The sequence below is a fragment of the Typopeltis vanoorti genome, chromosome 19, assembly GCF_054136105.1.
Source record: "Typopeltis vanoorti isolate ZY-2024b chromosome 19, IOZ_Tvanoo_1.0, whole genome shotgun sequence".
Taxonomy (NCBI): domain Eukaryota; kingdom Metazoa; phylum Arthropoda; class Arachnida; order Uropygi; family Thelyphonidae; genus Typopeltis; species Typopeltis vanoorti.
Window position 1 is genome coordinate 23703388 of NC_143567.1, and position 27755 is coordinate 23731142.

The window sequence follows — 27755 nt, forward strand, 5'->3', positions numbered from 1 at the left end:
TTACGTAATTAGGATTAAGTTTTTAATCATGTCGGAACCAAGATTAGGGTTTACTACGAGTTTTGAAGATACCTTAAATGACATCTTAATTTGTAATTATGTAATTAGTAAAGGGTACATTTTATGTATGTTACTGTTAACTATGCACGTTATTGCTGAAAAATGTAAAATGGTTAAACTTCAAAATACAGTGAATACATTTCAATGGGTAAACGATATCGCAAAAATAGGTTTGTATACGAAGTAGAAAATACGTTGCATTTTAAAATAACTGCTAAAATAATTTTCAAATTTAATTTAAAATCTAAAAATACTCCAGTTTTAAATCAGAAATTATATTTGTGGCTAATTTGTGATTTTAGCTAAATTAAAAATATCATCCTCAGTTTTCACATAACTTCAATGCGATATGATGATTTACACTAAACACTTACTATGATGTACATGTAAGAGTCCCCTGTAAACGTAGCTTCTCTTCCAAACTCCAGAAGTGTACTCCTGTTCTTGCTGTTCAAGGGGTACCATTCGTGGTTGGTTAGCACAAGTAAAAATGCTCTAATGACAGCAAAACGCTTCTCAGCTTAATTAGATCCTTCACTGGTGTTTAATTAACTTTCTCATCACCACTTAATATCATGAAAAACTCTCATTTTTCTCCCAGTGCCGAACATTTCTCTGCCGACTTGATTAAGACTTCTTTCTTAATTATCCATTTGACACTTTCACCGACTGAAGAAACGTTATTATATCAAACGGAAGCATCCCGATTGGTGAAAAGCACAAAAAAATGCAACTAACAGGGAAAAAAATTCTCCCGTTGTTAGCTGAACAGCTAAAAATAATGGAGTCGATATTTCACAAAAGTTCCAAAAGACAAGGTGTGAAGTTAATCCCATTTAATTGTTAGAATAAAATACTTCCACGTGATTACCAAGGAAACAGAAAAGAGGATGAATTTTTATTTCAAGTATTGCTATTCGCAGAATAGCAATAGTTGTTTTTATTAAGGGATGATCGCGTGATTTATCACAAAAAAGCAATGGAGACGGATTCAGCCAGAGATTTAAGATCTCACTCTAACCGCTATACTTTGATTTTGAGTATTCTTGACTAGTGGAAATTAGTTAACGTATGATGATACAAGAAAAGGACGATCATGTATAGATCCGGCCTTCTGGCTAAAATTAATTATACAGAAAAGACGAGAATCCAATTTAGAAACACATATTGCATTTATTGACTTTGAAAAAGCATTTGAAAAAGTTAAAAGAAGCATTTTATTTAAAATATTAAAAGGAAGACAAATACCAACTAATATTCTTAAAATTCTTAAAGCTATCACAAGTATATATGAAAATAATCAAATGCTAATAAGATTAAATCATGAGGTATCATATACGAGAGAGATAAACCAAGGGGTCCGATAGGGATGTCCCCTCTCAGCAACTCTTTTTAATATCTACTAAAATGAAATAATAACAAAATGGAATAAAAATTTACATCAAAGAATTAAACTTTCACCTACAGTTAACTTAAACACTCTCCTCTTTGCAGACGACCAAATAATAATTACAAATTCTGAAGATAACTTACAGAAAGCTATTTTAAATCTAAATGAGATAGCCAAAGATTATGGTATGATAATATCAACAGAAAAATAAAACACGATGGCATTTAAAGGACAAGATCCAGCAAGAACTAAAATAGTAATAGATAACAAGATCTTAGAACAGGTGAATTCATTTAACTACCTAGGATGTATGATCACATATGAAAATGAAAAAGATATAAACTTAAACATTGCAAAATATTTAAAAATAACAGGAGTAATTAACTCTATCTTTAACCCAAACCTAGTTCAAAAACAAACCAGACTAAAAGTATACAACACATTAGCCCTACCAGTCTTAATGTATGGAAGTGAAATCTGGACAATAAAACTAAAAGACAAACGAAGATTAATAACAGCTAAAATGAAGTTTATGAAAAAAAACTTCAAAGTACGAAGGTTGTTCGATAAGTCCGTGCAAAAATGAAAATGAAAAAAACATATTTTTTTTGGGACAAACATTTTCTATTTTTGAACATAATCTCCTTTCAGGCCTATAGATTTAGTCCAGCGATGCTTGAGATTGTTGATCCCGTCCGTATAGTACGATTTGTCCAACTCTTCAAAATAGACAGTTCTTTCGGTAATCATCTCATCGTTGATAAAAATTCTTTCCTGCCAGCCATTTTTTCATGTTTGGAAACAGATAGTAGTCCGAGGGAGCTAAATCTGTAGAGTAGGGGAAATGTGAAAGGACTTCGTAGCGTATATCGATCAATTGTGCGGTCACAATTGCAGAAGAGTGAGCGGGTGCGTTGTCGTGATGAGAAAGCATCTTCCTTTTCGCCAAGTGTGGTAGTTTTTCCTTCATTTCATTATTTAAACGATTCAGCAAAGACGCATAATGCATTCAGGTTATGTAATTGTTTTGCCCTTTTCCAAGAAGTCTATGAAGATTTTGGCACGAGCATCCCAGAAGACGGTGGCCATAACCTTTCCTGGTGAAGGAACTGTTTTCGCTTTCTTCGGTGCAGAATCTCCGCTTGCAACCCATTGTTTTGACTGTTCCTTGGTCTCAGGCGGGTAGTGATGAATCCATGTTTCGCCAACTGTTACGAAACGAATCAAAACTTCCTCTAGATTCCGTTGAAACAGCTTCAAGCTGTTCTTGCAACAGTTCACACGTTGACGATTTTGATCCAGCGTCAGCAAACACGGCACCTATATGCGGATAGTTTTCTCATATGTAAATGTTCATGCAAAATATTATGTACGCTGTCATTTGAGATGTCCTAAGCCTTAGCAACTTCACTCTTCTCTCATCCATCACCATATCATGGATTTTTTCAATAATTTCTGGAGTAGTGACCTCGTATACTCTATTTGATCATAAAAGAAACGAAGAAATTATGAAAGAATTAAACCAGGAATCAGTAATAAAAAAATATAAAAAAATATAAACGCAAATGGATGGAATACACTGAAAGAATGAAAACAGAAAGATTACCAAAACAAGTCTTAAGGTACAAGCCATTAGGAAAAAGAAAACCAGGAGGTCCTCTTAAACGCTGGCTTCTATGGCCGGAACAGGCCTAAATCCTTGATATGCACGATGATGATGATACAACTGTCATGAGGCCTATACGGGGTATGACGTCATGAAACTAATACAACGCTATTAATTCTAATGCAGCTTTGTCTGTCATTTACTTGTGTTCTCATAGCCGGAGAGAGACGAAACCCCAGTTTCCGTAAGGGAGAACTTTGCCACTATCGTGCCATACCGGCTACGGGACTCGAACCCAGATTTTTCCAATCAAAGAGCATCGTCGAATATGATTGAGCTACCAATTATATTTTTTTTTCTGTTTCACCGTTAAGGATTCACTTTTCTTTCTATTTGGAGAAGAAAAGAAGAATAAATGATGCCAATGAGATATGTTTATATACATTAAGTGAGCTTTCTGTTACAGTTCTCTGAAAATATTACTCTCTCTCTCTCTCTCTCTCTCTCTCTCTCTCTCTCTCTCTCTCTCTTTCTCGATCTCTCTCTGTCTATCTATTTCACCATATCTTTCTCATGCTAGATGAAGGAAGGGTGTCGCGAGAAAAAGAAAGATATAGTAAAGACAGATAGACACAGAGAGAGTAAAACAGCAAACCCCACCCTCTTAAATGTCTCATAACTAAAACACTCATTTGTTGGTAGTTGCTGAGTATGGAAATACAAACTCGTTGATAAATGCCGTATCATTTATCTGAAGTTGTAGTGGTTTATCGAACGTGTCTGGACCTACAATCCAATTTCCTTCATGGATCATCACCAACCTGTACAAATGTTGAGCTCATTTCAGGAAAAGGAAATTAAATGCCGTCCACAAAACAAAATTAATGAGGTCATTTAACAGAGAGGTATTAAGGAGATGAAAGATTGTTTTTGTTCATAATCCTAGTGTGGCTCTTTCGGTCAAAGATAAAAGAATAACTCTAATCCTAAGAACAAAAGTTAAGATATTATTAGTAAGATTAAAATAGTTCATGAAGATCATTATAGCTAATTAAAGCTTAAGAGGATTATTGATGGCCATTAAATTTTTATTTTAAGGGAAATAAATTATGATGAACGCATAAAACTGTCTTTTCTATTTCATTTGTTTTGTCCATTTAAAATTAAATAAATGAACGTCCTTAAACCTAATTGCTCTTCTCAAGTAAATATTTTATTTTTGTTTATCTCAATATTTATTCTTATTTAAGTATAAAACTGGTGGTTTATAGACGCTTATTTCTTTTCAAGAGAATTAAGTTTGTTTGTTCAAAAAAGAAATTAGAATCTAATAAATTATTATATTTTATTTATTTTTAATTTTTTATTATATTTTTACAAGATTTTTTTCGCATTACAGTTTCAGTATACCGAAGTACAATTAGTTGTGTAAAATAATACAAAATATGATGCTAACAACAGAGCGCCACCTTGTGTTAATCCTAGCTGATTGTCGAAACAATGAAAACTATGTATAGGAATGCCATACGAATAACGTGCTGATTGTAGAAATATTTGGTTATTTCTATCATTCCTCTACTCGTTGAATGACTAAAATCTGTGTTGTCAACAATGAGCCCAGTAATAATGATTAGATTTGTTGCTATTTGGCTGTTTATATTCATTTATTTTAGGAAGAAAAAACCGTCCAAATAATAAATTACAATACGTAAAACTAAATTTTGCATTAATACGTTAAACTGGGTGTTTTTTCTGATTTTTAAGCGTTCTCGTTCTGTCTTTTCCTGTATTATAATACACCGAATACATCCTGAAACCTGTCGCTAGTGGTGTAAACATCACCAAAGGCATATTTACACTGGAGCAACAGAGGGACATTGCTTAGTATGGCCACCGGTGCCAAAACAGCTTGTTTAGTTTTCCTGTTGTCGCGCTGTTTACATCACAAGTCACGTTTCAACGGGAGTTTTGAAAATTCCTCGCAACAATTGCGGGAAATGCTTGAATTACATTTGACAAGCCCCCTACAAGATGGTTCCGTCGCTAAACATGATCTTCGTTGGATGTCGCAACTAGATTAATAGCACGGGGAGGGGGATGTACCGGACTTGCAAACATCGACACGGTCGCCGAACACAGTTTACGATGTGGTCACTAACAAATCGCCTCTGCTCGTAGGGGTTCCTCCAGCGGAAATCAATCGAATCACACCTTCTTCGTGCGGAACGATAACTCACATATTCCTGTGGCGTTGCAACCCTCTCTTTAAACAGCACATGAGGCGTATTTCCATGAGCTTCAAGCAGTTATCGATTTTAAGTTTCCTTTTCACATTCTATAAGAAAAAGCATAATTGATTTAGAACCGTTAAATATTGTTTACGTATTTTAAAAAAACAATAATTCATTTAGATATAAAAAATCAAATATTTTGAAACTTAATTTTCTTAAGTCTACTTTTCAATTAATTGGTTATTTAAAAAAAAAACTACTTATAAATTCCTATTTAATCCTCCCGGTCGCCGTAATGAATAGACCATTAGTGTAAAAGGTAATATTTCTGTGCCACACATAAGCTCTGTCTCACCCAAATTAGCCAAGGTTCTTAGAAAATACAACATAAGAACTTTATTTACTCCTCTTCCTAAAGCCGCTCCCTTGTGAGCCATCCGAAACCTAGCCATCATAATCTTAAATATCCTGGTGTTTACCAGATCTGGTGAAACTGTGACATACCTTACTTTGGCCAAACGGAGAAGTCAATTGAGTTGCGCATTCAGGAGCACAAGAGACGTCACTTACAAGAGAACGCGAGCCAGTGCTTTGTCTAGTCATGTTCTGTTCTCGGTCAATTCTAATGAAGAAAACCCTGGCCATACAGTCCTATGGGACAAGTCTAATAACATTTTCCGTTGCCATGATGAAGTAGAAAGGAAGATCATTCTCATGATTCTCAACCCCCTACACCTCAACAAAAACTTGAGTTATAACCTTTCATGTCATTGTGCTGTGGTCAAATACTGGCGTTCACGAGATGCTATACGCATGCATACGCCCAACAATGAAGCCAACGAGCGAACAATTTTGAATGCGCAGATTTCAACGTTGAAATATATATACACTAATTTTCCGTGTTGTTTACAATTATTTCCTCTATGTTCTACTGGTTATTTCTTTTTTTTAATGTGCACCTGAAGAAGGCTGATACAAGTTGAAACTAGTTGTGTCGTACTAATAAACTTTGTTTGCATTTCTCTCGGTTCTATTCATTCAATCTTTTTATAGAAATGTACAACAACCGAGTAAATCAATCACCTGTTCTGAGATATTCAGCAGGCATTGGTCAATGGACCCAGCTAGAATTGGAGAATTTAGACTGAAAAACTCGAAAATTAATGACAATGCACCATGCCCTCAATCCTCGCAGTGACATTGATAGGCTTTACCTATCACGCAAAAAAAAGGAAGCAGAGGATTATTACAAATAAAGCAAGTTATTGAAGAAGAAAACGAAATCTGAATGATTATCTGCAGTAAACAACGGAAAAATTTCTAATTGAGATAAGGAAAGAGGGTTTACTTAAACCCATGGACACAAAATTGGAATACAAAACCAACCAAGTAAAAGTGAATGCCTTTTACGGTATTCAATTTCTGCGATTTTGTTACGATAATGTGGCTAAGATAATTCACTGGCATTTATGTAAAAAAGTACAGGTTTAAATTATCTAAAGACTATTGGAAGCATAAAGTTCACCAGAAAGTGGTTGAGAATGAAAAAGCTAAAATACTCTGGGATTTCAAAATCCAGATTGACAAAAACTTGGAATGTAATACACCCGATATTACAGTGGTTGAAAAAAGTGAAAACAAGGGTGGTAAGTTTATCGAAATATCAATATCAGGAGATAGCTGAATAGATGAAAAAAAAAATTTTTTTAAATTACAAAGTATCGCGGTTTGCAAGTCGAAGTTGAACGAATTTGGCAAAAGAAAACGAAAGTTGTTTCCTTAATAATAGGTGCTTTAGGCATATATATATATATATATATATATATATATATATATATATATATATATATATATATATATATATATATATATATATATATATATATATATATATATATATATATATATATATTATTGCATTTCAATTGCAAAAGTAAACAACATCAAAAAAAGAAAAGAGAATGCAATATCTCTGCTGCCTTTATTGATAGAATGCGAATCTATTGGTCCGTGAGTACAACAATGAATTTTGCCATCTCACCTGAAAACTAAAAAAAAATAAAAATTGTTGCTTGCTCTAAAGCAATTTTTCAACAATGGCTGCAATAATTTATAGAAAGCCTAACACACTATCTTCCGACATACTCGATCTTTGTTACCGTTTCTTTCAGAGGTGCACAAACATAATCAATCCCGGGTTACAAATGAAACTTGTATGTTAAAATAAATAACAAGCTCACACCAACTCGGGAGGGTATCTTCTGCCTCTCTAAGCTTTTCCGAGTTCTTGAAATAAAATACAGTTAGAGTGACGCTTTGAGAGGATGGGAGATCACCTGGGAACAAAAAAGCAAAGCGAAAACTCGAACATCCCTTACTATTACGTTCATTTGTTTTTGTTGTGCGATAGATATTGGAACAGCCTCTGAGAAATCGACTGTTCTTCCACCTGGCATTGCAACCGAGAACTTCGTGATCAAATATACCTGTGCAGAATCCGAAAATAAACAGCTGGTGTGAAAGTTCCGTTATTCTACAACTGAGAAACTTTATGTGAAGCATGCTGAAGGTCAAAGGTCATTAAGTTATTTCTCTAAACTCCGTTCATCAAGTGTTTGTTTTCGAATGTTATAAACATCAATATTAAAGTTGTTTCTTAGCGAAGAAACGGAAAAGAAAATGAGTACAACTTAAAGAGGATACTGAAAGAAAGTTCTTTTAAAATACTGGTGGAAAGAGCCATCTGCAGTTTAGATTTGCGACCTTATTATGATTATTATTATTATCATTAGAGAGATCTCCATGGAGTCAGGGACTCATCGAGGGATGCCATACTAAACGCACTAGTATCACTAGCTACCATACTTATTCGTGAATTCATTCACGCTGCTTGCACTCACAACATCCAATGGCAATCCATCACAATCATGCACCACCCTCTGAGAGAAAAATCTAGCCCTCACCCCTTCTTAGCGGCCTTCTTAAGTTGAGAAATTGTAATTCCAATTTATATCATATCTGAAACAAACAATTCCGAAAGAAGGATACTATATATAAATATGGTATATATAAATTCTATACTATATATAAATTACGTACTAAACATACTATTGGGTTGTTGCAAGCGAAATGGCCGATTTTAAGGACGATTGAAAAAGAAGAGAATAAAAAGAAGAAGAAGACCTATTTAATCAGAGTAATCTCCAGCAGCATTAATGCGTTGTTGCCAACGTGTGGCAAGGTCATTTATTCAACGTTTTTAAAAATCAGTGTCTCTGGAAGTGATGAAGTCCTCCACTGCCCGATAAATTGATGCGTCGTTGGCAAAGCATTTCTTGGACAAAAAATGGCTCAAGTGCCGGAAAAAATGGCAATCTGTTGGGGAAATGTCAGGAGAGTATGGAGGATGAGGCACAATTTTGTATCCCAAATTGTTGATTTGCTGTATGGTTGACACTGCCGTATGTGGTTGGGCGTTATCCTGAAGCAATAGGACTCCATGTCTATTCACAAGTGCTAGTTGCTTAAGGCACAAATTGTCATGCATTTGCCGCATATCTTTTTCATTTCACCTGGTGCATGGAATGAGTAGTGAATAACACCAGCAGAAGACCACCATACAGTAAACACTTCAATGGATGCAGAGATGCCTTTGGAATCCTTCCTGGATCGTCTTTCACTCCCAACCACTGCGACGAACGTGTACGATTGTCATAGAACATCCACTTCTCATCCACAGTCACAATTCGTTGCAGGAACATTTCTTCTTAACAGAGAAGAGCACACTTCCAAACGTCTTGCTTTGTTTTCATCAGTGAGTTCTTGAGGCAACCACTTGTCGAGCTGCCTTACTTCTCCTATTATTGCCAAGTGCTGTGAAACAGTGGAGAAGTGTACATTTTAGTATCTGGACGATCTCTCGTACAGTTTGTCGTGGATCGGATTCGATAAAATCCTTTAATTCATTCGAATCAATGGAGTAAGGACGATGCCCACGGGGTTCGGTTTGTAGCCTCGAATCTCCTGAGCGAAATTTTGCAAACGAAAGACTAGTGGATCTCTTATTAGTTGTTCCTCCACCGAATACTTTATTGATGTTGCAGCCACTGCAGAATTTCCCAATTTAAACTCGTAAAGGTATAGCAACCTTAATTGACTGAGTTCCATGATTGACTTGATGTCGGTAGTATTCAATGTTTAATGCTCGTTGAACGAAACGAATACTACAGTTGCATCACCCACGTGTGACGCTGTCACGTGACACAAAAAATTTGCATATACCTCAGCGCTTGCTTTCTTCAGCAACCAGTAGAAACCTGACAGTCATTCAAAGGCCATTTCATTTGCAACAACCCAATACATATATATTACATACTATATATAAATTCATAAAAATATATTATTCAATTTTATACAGATTCTTCTAGAAACTCATAGAGAAATTGTTAAACTAATTACGTACTGATAGTGTTAATGCATGAATATAAATACATGAAAACAAAAACTGCTTACCGTGTCAGCATCAGCAAGCTTCTCCGATGATTCATCAACGCTAGATGTCGTTTCGAAATTGTTTAATTGAAATGTTTGGCAATCTCATCTGCCGAAACAAAAAAACATAACTGACTTAGTTTTCAGCTTACATTTTGCTCGAAGAAGAAGAAAAAAAAAAAACATTGCAAGTTTGCGTGCTACTAAAAGTGAAGATAAAAGAAAGCGCTGGGAAAACTGACAGCAGGGAAATTTTCGAGCACTCTATTTCGATCAAGTTGACTTTCTCTCGCAGAGCAAATTCGACAAAGAAATTGGAACTTTCTCGGTTTGGCGTTTAACGCTGGAGAATTCAGAACTTTAATGTTGAAGCAACGAATAAATGTCCATCAAAATGCCAAGAAAGAAGCAGGCGAAGAAGGTAAACAACAGTTTAGAAGAGCTAAGCTAGTATTTAGGTGGTTAACATTCAAGTATGAAGCCCTCTATCGTAGTAATTCGATTACTTTATCTGTTACAAATATTCCTAATATGCGTACTATGCTTGGCAAGTATTGACAGCTACTTACTGGTGCCTCCGTTCCGATCAGTAGTTAAAAATAATTAATGACGGGCAAACGAAAACGTTTACAAATACATGACATAGCCGTTTACCAATTATATACCACAAAACAACTCTTTGTCTACCCCATCATAAGGATGCCCGTTCAAAATGCATGGATGATCTACTATAATTCCACGAGTGTGCACTAAAAGGAAAGACCATTAAAATTTACTAAATATCGTCTTATTGGTGAAGCACGAAGAAACTACATGTTATGATAAATACTTGGTTTGAGCTAAACATGCAAAATGCAAATAAAATGTATAATAGTCAACTACGTTATATAATCTTGATGTTTCATAGAAAATTAGTCTTATTTAAAAATATGCCCTTAATCATCTAAGGGATATCGCCCTATGGAGTAGACTAGGGTCAACTACAAGACGTTATGCTACTTCAAATAAAGAATGCCTAAAATGGCTTAAAAGTATCTAAGCCATTTAGTACATGCATTCAAATAGTCCACAAGAAACAGATGTTTCCTTTCTGTAAAGATCATCTCGGTGTTTTCTGTTTCCATGGAAACAGAACAGCCCAAAACACTAATAGTTTTGCAAAGAAAATTATTTCTTTTTCTCCTGGCTGCATTGAACGTCGAGAATTCTTTTGTTATCCATTTATCTTAGCGAGCATTTTGCCCACGTATTATAACCATAGCCTTCTAAAACCGGATTGATAACATGGCCATTGCCCTTACTATCTGTCATCTGATAATAACATTGGGTATGAAGGCAAATTTCGAATTCCCTAATGTTAGAATGATTGACACTAAGTTCACTTAGGTAAGTTCGGTCCTACTAATAGCAGGCGCAATTTCCTAACCATATCATAAACAGCATGTGAGATTCAGATTCGTATGAACAAATAAAATATGATTTTGTCTTAGGAAAAAAAGCTATGATCGTTTCTAAGTCCATTCAAGGTACGAATGAAAAAAAAATCGTTTCCTATAAACAAGATTTTGGTTACTCTTTATTTAAATGTGACGGTCATCTGTAAAACAATTCTAAAGTTCACCGTATTTATCATGTGTTTAAAATCATTAATTTGTTTATAAAAACATTATATTTAAATGTATATTTTTTATTTTGCACCCAGGAGTTAATTATTTAATATTCTACCCGAGCATATACATACTGTATATCGCACAAATTTTAAAGAAGAAATCTCCCTAAAAATATTCCACGAATTTTAAAGAAAAAATCCTGAAAGTATACTGGAGTGAAGCTTTTCAACAACTTCTCAACAAGAGGAGAATGATATTCCTTATAAGGACTGGCTTAAAGGGGCGAAACAATATTGCTTTTCATATTCCCCGTTGTCTGTAGAGGACAGTGTAAGGAAAAGGTGTTATTGAGCTATAAAGCTCTGATCATGGCAGGAGGGTAACAGCAATAGCCGAGCCTCAGTTAGAACTTCATTGGCTACAGCATTGCCATCCATTACCCTCCAAGGGTACCAATTTTAGTCGCCTCGTACGACATGCATTAGCTACATTGGTGCTATTCTTATTGGTGCTATTCTTATCCCGGCCACCACACGGGGAAGGAGAATGATATTATGACGTCCATTATTAATTATATTAATATATGAGCAATAATGAAAGGTGTAGATGAATAAATTTAATTATCTTAGAAATATTTGAGTTTCTTAATAAAAATTACAAATATTTCAAATTAATATTTTTATTTAATTATTATTTATACGAATGTATAAATGTATTTCTAATAGTATGGTTTACTTTTCTCTCTCTTTTACGCAATATGCAAGAACTTGCAAATCATGTGGCCTATATAGGATATTAGCAGTTCGTTCGGTTCGAAGATCATTTGTATTTTGCAGAAAAGGATGTATTAATGATTAACGAAGCAATATAGCAAAGAATAATAGGGAAATATTATAAGTCAGAAGACTTATTGGTATCAACGCGACTTGAGCATTTTAAGATGTCCTTTTCGCAAAATTTTACAGCAAGCATAGTGTGGACAGTTTATGAATGGTGGGAGAAGAATGACGGGAATGGTGGTGTCTTGGCTGTCTATGTTGGAAAATATGACTGATGTAAAGACGTCTACCTTATCATCAGGATGTGAGAGATAGGTGGAAAACAGGAAATACAGCGTTGGATCAGAAGGATCGACTTCAATTTGGACAGGATACAAGCATTTGGCCCTTGCAAAGTCTGATTTGGAATTTCTGATAATTTCTGCAGTTGTTACGAGCTGTAATGAAAGCTAATTGAGATGATGGCGTGTTTGACTTGAGTCATTGGTCATGTACTGAATTTTTAGCTTGAACTTCTTTTGCACAATTATTGGAGAACCAAGGTTTAGATAAGGGTCAAGGGTTTTAAGTCGAGTGAAGAATAAAAATACTCATTTCAGCAAGAATAATTTCTGTTATTAGATCTGAGAAGGTATTAGGATCATGGAAGCAATAATCAGGCATAAGGGAGGAATAGAAGACCCGAAGATCATCCCAGTTGGCACCATTGTAGTGCCACAGGCCAAGAACGTCTGAGAGAAGGACGATCTTTAGAAAAGAAGATATGGAGAAGGTTAACGTAAGACTTAGAGTTAGAGAGGATTAAGAACGGGTCCAAGATGTTGAGAAAATGCTGAGGGTTATTAAGAATTCTGGTAGGCTGGGAGCCTCCATAGCGCAGTCGGTATAGACGAAGCCCTTTCGTCGGAAAGACCTGGGATCGAGTCCCGTCAGTGACATCAAGGACCTTTATCTGGTCTCTTTCGATTAAAGGTGAGTTAGCCTGTCTCATACTGAGGTAAGGGTTTTTTTCACCCGGGAACTCGGGTTTTTCTTGCCCCAGAACAGGCAAACAGGCCCTGTGAACACACGCATGGATTACATTCATGAATCGTCCCAGCCATATGCCGGTCCTACCCGGATAAAATTGGGAGGGTTGGGAAAAAGCAATGGTGAACTACCCTGTAAAACTCTCACCAGGAATACTTTGTGAGCAATGTCTACAAAGTCACGTACGATCAGAAACGGCTGAAATAGAAAACCAGTCAGTAGGCTGTGAACAATTTCTGTTAAATCATTTCTGATAGCAAACAATTGGGCTTCTTTTCCTTTTCCAGCTGGGTCTGTAAAGTTAGCGAAAAGGAAGCTAGTGCACGTTGAAATCACAAAGGACAATTGTAATCAGACTGCATATGACTGATTTACTGAGATAAATAGTCAATAAGTCAGTGAAGTCATCGTAATTAGAACAACTGAGGAAGCAAATAAATTCAACAAAGTGAGATTAGGAAGTTTTAAGCCACAGGAGATCAGGCAAAGAAAATTCCAATTCCGATAACCTATGTCATACGTCAGATCTCCAAACGTACATGTTCCTCCCCATCTTACCAAAGGCATCCTGGAAAATATAATGAGCAAAATTGAGGTGAGATGTTGTTACAGATGATGATAACTGAAGTTTAATTATGAATGAAACTGGAATCTGTTATGTTATCTATCATGGCTGTAAGCAAGATAGCGAAAAACCAAAGAGCAGTGGGCATGTAGCAGGAGTGACAGACAAAGTTATCACACTCGTACACAGGGGTGTAGGAGTGGTGATTTACTCAGATTTCAATCCAAAAATAGCCTCAGACAGTACCTCCCATGCTGGCTGATATACTCGGACGCCCTCCAAGCTGTGGCTTCTGAAAGTCAATCCTAACCTTTATGCTTTTTTTTTCAACAGATCTTCAATTCATTTGCTATCTTTAATTAACTCTACAAGTCTAGAACATTGTTTATAAGAAGAAATTTAAGTGACTAATGAAACTTTTTTATTTCGTATTTATGTGTCTCTTTCTGTTTTCTCAAGTCCATGAATGAACTACGTTTAATTTTCTTACTTTATTACGTCAATAAGCGCTGCGTATTGTATTTTAAAACTGCTCGCTTTGATTATTTCACGATTCAAATTTATTCGTTCGTTCTTTTCTTGTGCTGAAAATGTAGCTAATTTATTTGGTGAAAACCATTTTTACGCTCCAAGGCAAAACGTGATTATTGAGGCCAGAGCGAGGCGAGGATGGAGCGGCATATTAATCTCGTACAGACACGAAAGACTTCCGCGGTGAAATTAGTGTCTTTGAGATCGATCACTGCTTTTATAATGGAATGCGAGGGCACAATTACAAGTCACTTCATACCCGTAATGACCGATATTTGCTACAAGCATTCAAGTTGCCCATTCAGCATTTCGTTACCAACATTCATGCAAAACAAGCCTTAAAGGAATCCAAGTTGATTTTATTGCTAGTAAAAACTATAATTGGATAGAATAGCGGCAGTTAAGCGGAACACTAGCAATCGGAAGAATGTGTTCGGTGATTTTTTTTTCTTGTTTAACATTCATTTGTTTTATTTTTCTATACGACGCAGAACAAAAATTAATGTTTAGTTTCTTCATGTTGGCGTCATTTTTTTCTTTGCCAAATCTTCATTTTCACTGTAGTTTATAGCAGGATTCTTTCTGATTTATATCGTAGGTGTTTTATTTTTTTTTTTAATTTTTATATAAATAGGAGAGAGTTTAAATTTTTTTTCAAATCTCTCCGTATGATACAAAATTACTTCCCCGCAATCATGACGAGCGGGGTACTGTCTATCGTAATGAAGACAAATCTGAAATCTACTGATAGTCTTGAACTATCGTGTAGCCCTAACTACACGTTTACAGATTTTGTCATTTATTTTGAAAGTGCATCGACAGGGTCGTGCATTGAATCACCCTATTCAGCAAGCTGATCTTTGCCTGACTTCTCCGCGAAGTCATCAAAAAAAATGTAATAATAAAAAACGCTTCTGGTCCTTACGGAAATGCAAATAAAGCCATCAAATGTCTCCCCCACAAAACCGGGGAAAGCTTTGAAATTTCCTCAGAATTACTTTCATATTAGCCTTCTTTCCTAACTTAGGAATCCGAGAAAATAATTCTAACTAGATATAAGAAGTATCCAACGAAACTAACATCGTACCAGGCGAACACTTTGGTTTCCGACCAAACCACTGTACAGTTCAGAAAGTTCAACGAACTGTAGAATACATCACAACTGGATTCAACTGGAAATCACGAACAGGTGTTTTTCCTCAATATAGCTAAAGCATTTCATGAACTTATAAACTTTTATCAGCTAAATATCCAATTTATTTAATACAGCTTATCAGATCTCACTTAAATGCAGAAAATTCCAAGTTAAATTACAGGCTTCAGATCTTCTGAATGTTCGATATCTCCTTCCGATGGCAACCAAATACCTGAAAATACAACTTGATAAAACACTTCGATTTGCATCCCCTATGTCCTATGTTTACTCCAAGGCCAATAAATTAATTGCCAAACTTTACCCACCGATCAATAGATGGAGTCGGGTTTCATTATAATGAATATGACTTCGTAAAATATAAATGCCCTAAAACATTTCTGCTGAACTAGATCTAAAATCAAATCTCATTTCCCACAGCCGACAAGTCTTGTACTCATTAACTAATTATTATTATCTGATTTATGGGATTGAAAACCATGAACTGGATCTCCATCTTATCAATTCTGTCAAATGTCCAAAAGTCCATAGATCGATTGGAATCCTGTTGGGTGGAGAGCAGTTAACCACTGGGTCGACCAGCCAGGCAGATAGATGTTAATGGCGTTTATTGATACTGAGTGTTTGGATTCCTTCACGAAATGTATCAACAATTCTCCATTTTCCATTTTTTAGGGGGGGGGGTTGCGATTGTAAAAATTTCATCTAATATTTTCAAATTATACAAACATTAATTCATTCTAGCTGGACGGAATCATATTTAGGACCCCCATAAAAAATGTGTCTACTAATTCATTTCGATTGCAATTTAGCTATTTTAATGTCAAAATTCTTCGGAATAACAAGAATATTTCTACTCTGGCTAGAAAGTATTTAATGATAGTTGGTATTTAGGATCTCGACTAAAGTTTGTCGAGTTAGTTATGTTAACATCAGCTTCTGTGAGCCCATTTAGAGGAAAAACTTGGCAGAAAACAAAATTATACATTGCAGTGGATACTCCAGAAATCCACTCTCGATTCAACTGTTATGGTTACTGGACAATGATAGTATTTTTGTAATGGTACAACAATACTTTAAGTAGTATTTTATTAAAACTATTCTTCATTTCGTTTTTGAAATTATTCGTAGCGACTAAATAGTACATATAAACCTAACGGTGCTCGTGAAGCAGAATTTCATTCCAATGCAAAGAGATACTTGAAGTAAATTAGGCAGCCAACTAGAAAGTGTAAATGACCCTTTCAGACCCATTTGAAATACAAAACTAACTTAATAAAAATAAAAATTCTGTTCATCAACATTCGCAAAATAAATGAAATTAAATTATGTGCGTCACCATTTACACACACACATCAAGTGTGATCTCACTGAATAAGGCTGAAAAGGATTCTGAGGTATCAGTCTAAGACACTGTCTAATGTATGTCTTCTCTCTAAGAATCACATCATCATTCCGCTCTCCAAATCTTCTGTTTACCGTCTTAGTATACCTAAAGAGTACATTTGCTCATGGAAACTCCGATGACAATTTTGTACATGGTTCGTCTCCTATGAAACGCCTTTTCCTCAGCTGCTCTTTATCCTCCTTGGTACTGATATTACAACAGTACCAAGGAGGATACGTTCCAGTACTTGCATAAATACAAGTTAGAAATTCGAGCTACAAATATTTGCATTCAGGACTTTATTTTCTTAAATCCAGTATCCAAGATTTAGTTTGCCAACAAACGTGCCAAGGCAGCCAAAAAAAGCATATTGCAAGCAGCTTGTTACAAACAATCCAGATTCGTAGCATACAATGAGGTATCCTACAAATATATAACCATCGACAAATTTAAATCTAACTATGGAGGAAGCTGAATGTAGAACACGCCTTTTGTATAAATGACAGGCCACGCCGGTTGGTTGCCTTTTGTCAATCTGTGTTCACCCATTCCCTTCATGCGATGGTACAATGTTTGGTAACTATACTTACAGAAGAAGCTGACCTCTAAGCATTATTCTACTCCTGCAACTCTTATATAGATGACAAGACAGATAACAATGCTAGAAATAATATACTACATTTTTCTTGTAATCTCCCCTAACCTAAACAAATATGGCTGCATTAATCTGCCAAAAATATGGCAGACAGTCGTCTTGAGATCACCTTCAGCCCAAACCACTGAAGCAACGTTAGAAGGCACCAAATTATGACTTTAAACTTTAGTGCCAAAAGGCTTCAATTAGGCATAATTAAAGTATTGAAATGAAAGATATTATAGATCCAATCATATGTTATAGTCAAATACGAATGTTCGAAATTTATCGGAGTGCTTATGAGAATATGTCCGCTATAGTTTGAATTGCTACACTCGTGTATTGTAAAAAGTAGTTGTGCTATTAAGATGCTGGTTTGAAATCCAAAGAAATGTAAAAGCCAGTTAATAAATATTTTTTATGATTTTTTGCTTTTCTGTCGTAAAGAAAAGATGATAGGTAAATTCTGAATTCTGTTCTTCCAATCTACAAATTTTGCTTTTCTGTCGTAAAGAAAATATGATAGGTAAATTCTGAATTCTGTTCTTCCAATCTACAAATTTGAATTTTGTTCTTCCAATTTACAAAATAGCAAACTGTTGATATGTTACCATACAATTCCTTTCTCTAACGTACTAACAATTTGTTTGATAAATAATATTAAGAGGTGTATTAAGTTATTTCTAATTGTCTAAACATTTTATTTATTTGACATCATTTAATAAAGTTTTCCCAAAAAACTTAATTCAGTAAATATTTTAGTTAGCATTTATTCAAAATTCCAAAATTTTCCAATTATAAATACACTTGGAATGGTAGAAGAACAAGATCTATAATTGACTACATTATCACTAATCTGAAACTAGTTAAACGTGTAAAAAATATATATCTATTACAATACTGCAGTCATGATTCATTGATTACCTAAAAGAAGTAATCAGTTAATTAATAAAGATATAGAATAAGAATGGAAAACTTTAATGAAGATAATTCATAAAGTAGCTTCTGGAGGATTTGAAAAAAAAAATATTAAAAAGAAAAACATTAAATTTTTGGAACACGTATAGAAAATGCAATAAAAGAAAAACAAGCGTCATATAAATTATTCCTTCAAAAACATACAAAGAAAACAGAAGAAATAAAAAACCATAGTATAGAAAGCTCACCAAGATTCTTGGGACAGATTTATTAATGAAAAAGAAGAAACACACACATGGAAGTCAAGATATAACGTACAAAATATTAAGTAAAATAAACAACGAAGAAAGAGATACAGCACAAATCAATATAATACAAGACAAACAATGGATAGAACATTTATAAGAATTGATGGTGTGACCCAAATTTAATAACAGAAAATAATAATGAAGAAATCAGCACTGATATAAAACCAATAAAACTGAAAGAACTAAAAAAAAAGCAATAAAGCTATCAAAAAATAGAAAATCAAATAGATTTGAAAATATGGCGGAGAATATTTACATTACAGATTCTTAAAATTAATAAATAACTATTGGAAAAAATGTGAGGTCCCATCAGATTGGTTAAAAGCTAAGGTTATATCTCGTATATTTAAGAAAGGAGACAGAGATGATTGTGGAAAGTACAGAAGAAAAAGTGTATTAAAACACACGGTACCAAATTTACAGTTAAATTCTGAATAAAAGACTTGGAAATATTGCAAACAATCCACTCTCCGAACAACAAAATGGCTTTAGACATGGACAGTCGTATATAGCCAATATTTATGTGTTAAAATAAATTATTTTAAAAATACGAAAATTTAATTTGAAGATGCATCTGGCCTTTATAGATTGTGTTTTGGTTAAAAATGAATAGAGAAACATTTTGGCGTATGATGGGAAAAAAAGTGGGGAATAGTCATTGTATTTGGTACAAAGCTTATATAAAGATATAAAAATACAGTTATATTTAGGTAATAACTTAACGGGAGTGATTAAAATTAATCAAGGTGTCAGACAGGGGTGTAGTTTTTTTCCCAATATATATATATATACTGATCAAATTATTAAAATAAGGAAAACAACCATATTATTATTATTATTATAATTATTATAATTTTACGGCATCTCCATGGAGTCCAGAGAATCATCGTGAGAGACCCAAATTAACCATTATACACGCAAATCCTATTATACCTCTATTTGAATCCATTCACCATCATGGAACTCAAAATCATTCTGGCAGTCTATTCCACTCAATCACCACTCTCCGCGAAAAATATCTCCGCACACCCCTACTAACCACACTCTTACACAACTTCCACGAATGGCCCCTAGTTCTCCGACTACTTATCACATATTGAAAATTTTTTGTACATCAATTTTATAAATCCCCTTTAATATCTTAAGTTTCTATCATGTCCTCTCTTTTTCGCCTGTCAACCAAACTTTTTAACCGCACACCTTCAACCTATCCTCGTGGGGAACATTCCATAGGCCTCTTACCAGCTTAGTCACTGGTCTCTAAATCTTTTTGACTACCTCTTGGTCCCCAAGAAACCCAGGTGTCTATATCTGTGCGCAGCAGTCAAAACGTGGTCGAATCATAGCCTTATAAAGAGGGATAATGGCTTCCTTATCTTTACCTGTTAGCGTGTGTTTCAACATCCAAGTAATTCGTTCAATTATTTTACCTTTTGCAATATGTCCTGTGAACTTCAACTCATTGTCCGCCATTATCTCCCAGTTCTTAGCCTCATCAATTTCCTATAATCCAGTACCATTAATATGATACACCATATGCACCCTTTACAACCTGAAGTGCATAGCATTATATTTTGCAACATTAAATTGACAATAATTATACTCTTCCCACAATGCCAATTTATTTAAATCATCCTGCAGGATATGTACATCGCCTTTATCAACTATTGCTCCCCTCAGTTTGCATCATCAGCAAACAACTGAATATGCCCTCTTAAATCTTTGCCTATGTAATCGATATACTCATACAAATTAAAGAGTAGTGGTCCTAGTACCGAACCCTGAGGTGCTCCAATAGTCTCCATCATTCTCCTAGACTCCACTCCACCATATACAATTCTCTGGTGACTGCTCATCGGCCATCCCCTTATCCATGCTACTAGCCTTATATCCATTCATGTCGATGAATAATTCATATCAAACAAACAAGGTATCCGGTTAACCAGAACTGTTTTCAACACAATGCTATATGCAAATGATCAGATTATATTACACGACAATGAAGATGACCTTCAAAAATAAGTTTATGAATTAAACAAAATTAGCCAACATTTCAATTCAAAATTTTCACAAAAGAAAAAAAGTCACGGAATTTAAAAGTCGAGATCATATTTGATTAAAAACAGTCATAGAAAATAAAATAATAGAACAGCTTACACAGTTTAATTATTTAGACTAACGAATTTTCACTGTTAATTTTCTAGAAGGAAAATCCTAGACGCCTAGGATTTTTCCTTCGAGAATGGGACTAAGGAGTTGAAGAAAATTCTCCATTTTTTTTTTTACTCAAGCACCTATTCTCAATATGGGCATTCATTTACATTTGCTATAATTGTCAATTCCTTTAAATTGATCATAACTTGATACATTTATTATCAGGTGGATTAGATGGTTAAATTCTTCTAAATTTGCGTTGTCCACCACAATTTTGTGTAATATAAAAAGACGCTAAGCCTTTTTTTTTATTAAAAAAAAAACAACTGTTGTTGAGATAATTGTTGAGGAACAGTGTAGGTGCGCATGCGCGCAAATCCATACCAGTAGGTAATTATGTATGATTTGGTTAAGAACACAATTTGCTTTTAAGATAACAGCATTTAAAATTTCAAAGATGATTTGGAAATTTGAATGGAAACGGTTGCAACTGGAGAACAATATTTAAAAGGAAAAAATAATTACGATATTGTTCTCTATGAGTTCTATATTTGCAGAAGATATAGTCATCATACATCACAGCGTCTGCAAATTGAAATTAAATTCATTGAAATGCTTATTTAGAACAAATGAAAAAAATATTTCATTTTCATGACGTTTCTTTTATTGAAATAAAAACAGCTTTAACTATAAAATTGCTTTGAAGTATTTCACTTGACTACGAAGTCCTTATAAGGACTGGCTTAAAGGGGCGAAGCAAGGATGCTTTTCATCTTCCCCGTTATCTGTAGAGGACAGTGCAGGGATAAGGTGGTATTGAGCTCTGATCATGGCAGGAGGGTAACAGCAATAGCCGAGCCTCAGTTAGAACTTCATTGGCCACAGCATTACCATCCAAGGGTATTAATCACCGACTGCTTAAGTAAAGGTGAACTCAAAAAAATTGGGACGATCTCTAGGCCACTCCATAGTGAGCGTAAGACTCCATATCTCAGCGTTGGTTCCACTTAGTGACGAGCTCCCCCACCACCGAGCAGAACCGCTCAAATTCCGAAGAAAAGCATTCACCGACAAAGCCCCTCAGCGGGCCGTGCCGGAGAACACTTTCCCCTGAGACTCATTTTATTGCAGCCTTAAGGAAGCAATCTGGAAATCCGGACTGCTCCCTTAAGGCAAAAACCTTAAGAGAGCGAACTCAAAACTCTCGAATCTTAGCGCCCAAGGGGATAACAGCAACAGCCGAACCTCAGTTAAACTTCATTGGTACAGCATTGCCATCCATTACCCTCCAAGGGTATTAATCAGCGCATCTCACGGTCGATTATGCTTCCACACCAACTAGCTTATCCTTATAAGGATAAGGATAAGCTAGTTGGTGTGGAAGCATAATCAACCGTGAGATGCGGTGATTAATACATCCATCCATTAAGTATTATATAGCATCATATATACTTTTATAAATGGTATCTAAAAGTAAATTAAATTATAATCAATTTTACAATTAATCAATCAAATTATAATCAATCAAAATTAATACATCCATCCATTAAGTATTATATATCATCATATATACTTTTATAAATGGTATCTAAAAGTAAATTAAATTATAATCAGTTAGATTAAGGAAAATTTTAAAAGTATGCCTGAACATTTCACATAAATTTATAGGCAATGAAATTTTAGTATTATAAATTAGAAAAATTGTCTTTTTAAATCCCAGTGCCTTTCTTCACTCTTTCTCTCTCTTCCTTTAAACACAAATAGATAAAAATCATTATCTGTGAATTGCCAGTATGCAGTATGTACTGCTGTTTGGAGCAGGTGGATTTTCGCTAATAATGAAAGTCAATATCAAAATTTCTTTATTACGCCACTCTTTACTCCAGGGGAGTTTAGGTTTCAAGATGCCTAATGACACAAAAAAAATGTCAATTTTATTGACTCTTCTGTCTTTATCATAAACTAGATAATAAACATTACTCGGGGATATGAAATCGATTTTAAGCATTAATTGTCCAGTTGATGGAAGGGGAATTGTCGAGAATACGTATCTCAGGAGATATATCTGACTAATAAAGTGATCTATCCACACACGGGGCCATATTGTTTAGTCCTTTGTATATCCTTATAAGGACTGGCTTAAAGGGGCGAAGCAAGAATGCTTTTCATCGTCCCCGTTATCTGTAGAGGACAGTGTATGGATAAGGAGTTATTGAGCTATTAAAGCTCTGATAATGACAGGAGGGTTACAGCAATAGCCGAGCCTCAGTTAGAACTTCATTGGCTACAGCATTGCCATCCATTACCCTCCAAGGGTATTGAATTTTGGATTGAATGAATCAATCACCGCAATTCACGGTCGATTGATTCCCAATCCTGTCAATCGTCGCCATATTATATTATATTATTTAACAATGCGCTATTCTTTATATGTAATTTAAAAGCGGGAACCATTGTGGTAGTTAATTTAAAGATTTAGCTAACAAATACTACGTAAACTACTAATAGAGATGGATTAAATACTAAAATACTAAACAGTTTTTAATTTAGTATGAAAAATTACTAATTTTCGAATTCCTTAGGAACAAATAAGCATTTTATTTCTATTTTATCAAACATTTATGTTAGCAATGTTAATAAAAGTGTTCTTTCAATTTCTGTAATAATTAATATCTAAATAGTTATAAATAACACAAACAAGATAAAAACTGTTTTCTTTTGTTAGCCATAAGATTATTTCTATTATAATTGGTAAAAAAATATAAACACCTTAATAATATTATTATTAGAATATATATAATGTTTTCAACATCTTATCTATGCAGTGTACGGAGAGGGTGAAGTACCAATGGACCGTGAGATGCGGTGATTAATACCCTTGGAGGGTAATGGCAATGCTGTAGCCAATGAAGTTCTAACTGACGCTCGGCTATTGCTGTTACCCTCCTGCCATGATAAGAGCTTTAATTGCTCAATAACACCTTATCCTTACACTGTCTTCTACAGAAAACGGGGAATATGAAAAGCATTCTTGCTTCGCCCCTATACGCCAGTCCTTTTATAAGGACTAAAATATCTATATAGATGAGGGGGTGATTAATATCCTTGGAGGGTAATGGATGCCAATGCTGTAGCCAATGAAGTTCTAACTGAGGCTCGGCTATTGCTGTAACCCTCCTGTCATTATCAGAGCTTTAATAGCTCAATAACTCCTTATCCATACACTGTCCTCTACAGATAACGGGGACGATGAAAAGCATTCTTGCTTCGCCCCTTTAAGCCAGTCCTTATAAGGACTATCTATAGATGAGATGGGTAATCCGTTTTGTTTTTTATACTGAGCTTTTGTTTGTGATATTTGTCGTTGGTATTTTGTTGAAAAATTTGTTTCGGAACAAATAAGGTTGATGTTTTGAAGATGAATCACCTTCAAACTACTGTAAGCATTCGGTTCCTTTTATTCATCTTCTTTTATTTTGTTTAAATTCAAATGTCGAAGACAATGGAGGACCTATCATTGGCAGGTCTAGATTATAACCAACTGCTCACGTTGTTTAGGAAAATAGGATTGGAGCGCGAGACCAGATGCCCAGGTAGAATAAAAACTGATTCAGTCACCAGCTAATGATGACGCACCTTACAGTCCTACTGATATTGACTTTGAACAGCCACAATTCGCCCTACAGAATCATCATTTAGATTTAGAAGAGAAATCAGAAGAATTTGAAGTAGAAATAGTGAGAAAAAAAGAAGGGAGGTCACTGACATCCGCTTAACCTGTTGATCCGATGGACGCTTCGAATAACATAAACACAGAGCGTATCCCTTCAATCATCCTTAGATCTAAAGAGAAATGGCCGGAAGTAGCCTGCACTCTGAAAAACAATCATATCCGGTTCTCTACTGGAAGAGAGAATACGTATCTAATCACAGTCAGCAATTGACTACAGAGTATTAACCAAACTATTAGACAACTTAGTGATCCAGTATCATACATTTGCTTTAAAAAGTGATAAAAATTTAATAAGGGGAGTGGTCGAATCAATAACTACCGAAGGAGTAATAAAAGACTTAAAAAGACACGGCTTTGAAGCAATAAAAGTATCTTGAATGCATAGGGGAGATAAGCATCCGATGTCGCTAGTTCTGGTAGAACATTACGATAAGCATAAAATATACAACTGAAAAGCAGCGTGTGATCAAAATGGGAGAAAGGCATCATCCGGTTAATGCCATTGATGTCAAAAATACGGTCACGTGCAGAGCCGATGTACGGCAGAGTTCCGCTGTCTAAAGTGTGAGGATAAACATCCTACGGTTTCTTGTACGAAGCCTCGTACAACACCAGCAAAGTGTGCCAACCGTGGCGGTCCACACCCAGCTAATTATAAAGGTTGTTCGCAACATCTGACTAATCAGATAATAGCAAAGAAGGCACATCAGCTACTCATGCTGATGCAATAAAAATGAAAACAGGCTCCTCTCTTCACAACCACCCGTCTAATTCCAATAAATCTACCATTATAACAGCCACCCTAGGTGAAATGCTAATTGTATTTAGTAAAACAAACCATACTCAAGAGTCAACAAACAATTTCATGAAAAACGCCCAAATTAATTTCTCTGCATTCAGTAATGAATAACACAACTAGTATTAATAACTCATTACAGATAATATATTGGAATGCAAATGGCATCCTTAATAAAATGTTTGAGCTAAAGGAGTTTGTGTACCGTTTAGCTATTGACATACTGCTAATAAACGAAACTCACCCTGCACCCATCAGACAATCCAAGACTCAAAAATTATTATCTTTTTAGAAATGATGTCAAATGTGGAAAAACATCTTTTTATTAAAAGATAATTGAATTTTAATGAAATGAAAATTCCTTCATTCACAACCTTACAGGTCTACAAATTCATTCAGCAACACAATATAACCCACCAAATAAACAGATTTATACTTCGGATCTTTCACAGTTACTGGATACCAACGAGACAGTAATAATGGCTGGCAACTTAAATTCAAAACACAAGATTTGGAACAGTAGAATTATTAATAAAAACGAAAAAATCCTAAATGATTTTGTGGTAACAACAGAGGTATTGTGGTTGCAGGTTCGCTCGAACCGATACATAATGGAGCGATCGATGTTCTATACATTGTCGTCCTCAAAATTATGCCCTACTAATATCAGATAACAATGATTAATGATTTCAGCTAGGACCACAATCCAGTTCTACTCCAGTTGGGTGTCATACCAGAAGAAACTACGAATAACCCAACCATCACAAATTAGACTCATCTACCTATAAAAATTAAGGATCTTATTGGACCAGTACCTTCTATATCTTCAAAACAAGAAATTGAAGCTACTGTACTCAAGCTAAAAAAAAGCAAATTAATTGAGCCTTGTAGCAGTCACTACCATTACAACCCATACAAAACCAAACCAGCTCCCAGAGGAAATTCGAAATCTTATTTGCACCAAATATAAAGTGCGCAGGCAATATCACAAAACTCTAACTCCTCAACACGGCAAGAACTTGATAAGGCCACTAATTTAGTCTGCTATGCTAATAAAGACTTCCACATTGAAGACTGCGACAACACGCTCCAATCTCTATAACCGGGTGATCAATCTCTATGGAAAATTTTGAAATCCCTCCGCAACACACCAAAATATGTTCCACCAATACATGGTGAGCGTGGTATTGTATATCGTGACGAAAACGCGGAAGCTTATGCGGACAGTCTTGAACTACAGTTCAGTCCCAACGACACATTTGGAGACTTAACATTCATTTCCAAAGTGCATCAACAAGTACGTCGTGCTCCGAATCATCGTATCTATTAATTGAATATCCGCCCAATCTCTCCAGCTGAAGTCCGTGGAATAATAAAAAAAAAACTTAATAACAAAAAACCTCAGGGCCCAGATGGAATTACAAACAAAGTTATTAAATGTCTACCACAAAAGGTAATCATGCATATAGTTGCTATCACTAATGCAATGCTCAGACTTAATTACTTTCCAACTAGATGGAAAACAACAGATATAATTTTAATTCCCAAGATAGGAAAAGATTTAAAATTTCCACAAAATTACCAACCCATCAGTCTTCTCTCCTGTCTTGGAAAGCTATCAGAAAAAATTAATCTAACAAGACTGCAAGAAACATCCACCAACAACAATATCATTCCAGAAGAACAGTTTGGATTCAGACCAAATCACTGTATGGTGAAACAGGTTCAGAGAATCGTGGAATATGTTTCGCATGGATTTAGACATTTTTCTTGACATAGCCAAACTTTCTATAAAATATGGCATACCAGTCTCCTCTATAAGCTACTAACAGCAAACTTTCCAATGCTTTGATCCTACTTATCAGATCTTTCCTAAAAAACAGAAAATTCAGAGTTAAAATACAAGGCATCAGATCCTCTGAACCCAAAATTACAGCAGGAGTTCCACAAGACTCATTACTTTCTCCATTATTGTTCTCCTTTTATATGGCAGATATCCCTCGTTCTAATTCCACCATAGCTGCTTGCTATGGTGATGACATCTAGTCAGAATGGCAGATGACACAGGCATTCCGACTAGATCACTCAGTCAAAAATTAATAACTGGGCGCTAATAAAATGCAGCTAATGAACTTGAACTTTGGTTCAAGAAATGGAGAATAGACATAAACGCAGAAAAAGAAGTGAGGGGAATTCTATTTACAAGAAGAAAAAAATCACGTCATAGCCCAGCAAGCATATTTGACACTACCATCCGATGGAAAACGAATATCTGGGAATTCAACTTGATAAAAGACTACGCCTTGCGTCCCATATATCTTACATTTACTCCAAATCAAACACAGCAATAGCCCAAATTTATGCACTAATCAACACACGC

General features: G+C 35.1%; 1 protein-coding gene across 1 annotated transcript in view; it reads right to left on the reverse strand.

The window, feature by feature from the left end:
- Positions 1 to 18372: 18372 nt before the first annotated feature.
- The window catches only part of LOC150095911 (glutamate receptor ionotropic, kainate 2-like), an 87744-nt gene continuing 78361 nt past the window's right edge, over positions 18373 to 27755 (reverse strand). Inside the window, exon 15 of the mRNA XM_090409561.1 lies at positions 18373 to 18390. Within this exon, the coding sequence (XP_090265687.1) occupies positions 18373 to 18390 (18 nt within the window). The remainder of the gene's footprint in view (positions 18391 to 27755) is intronic.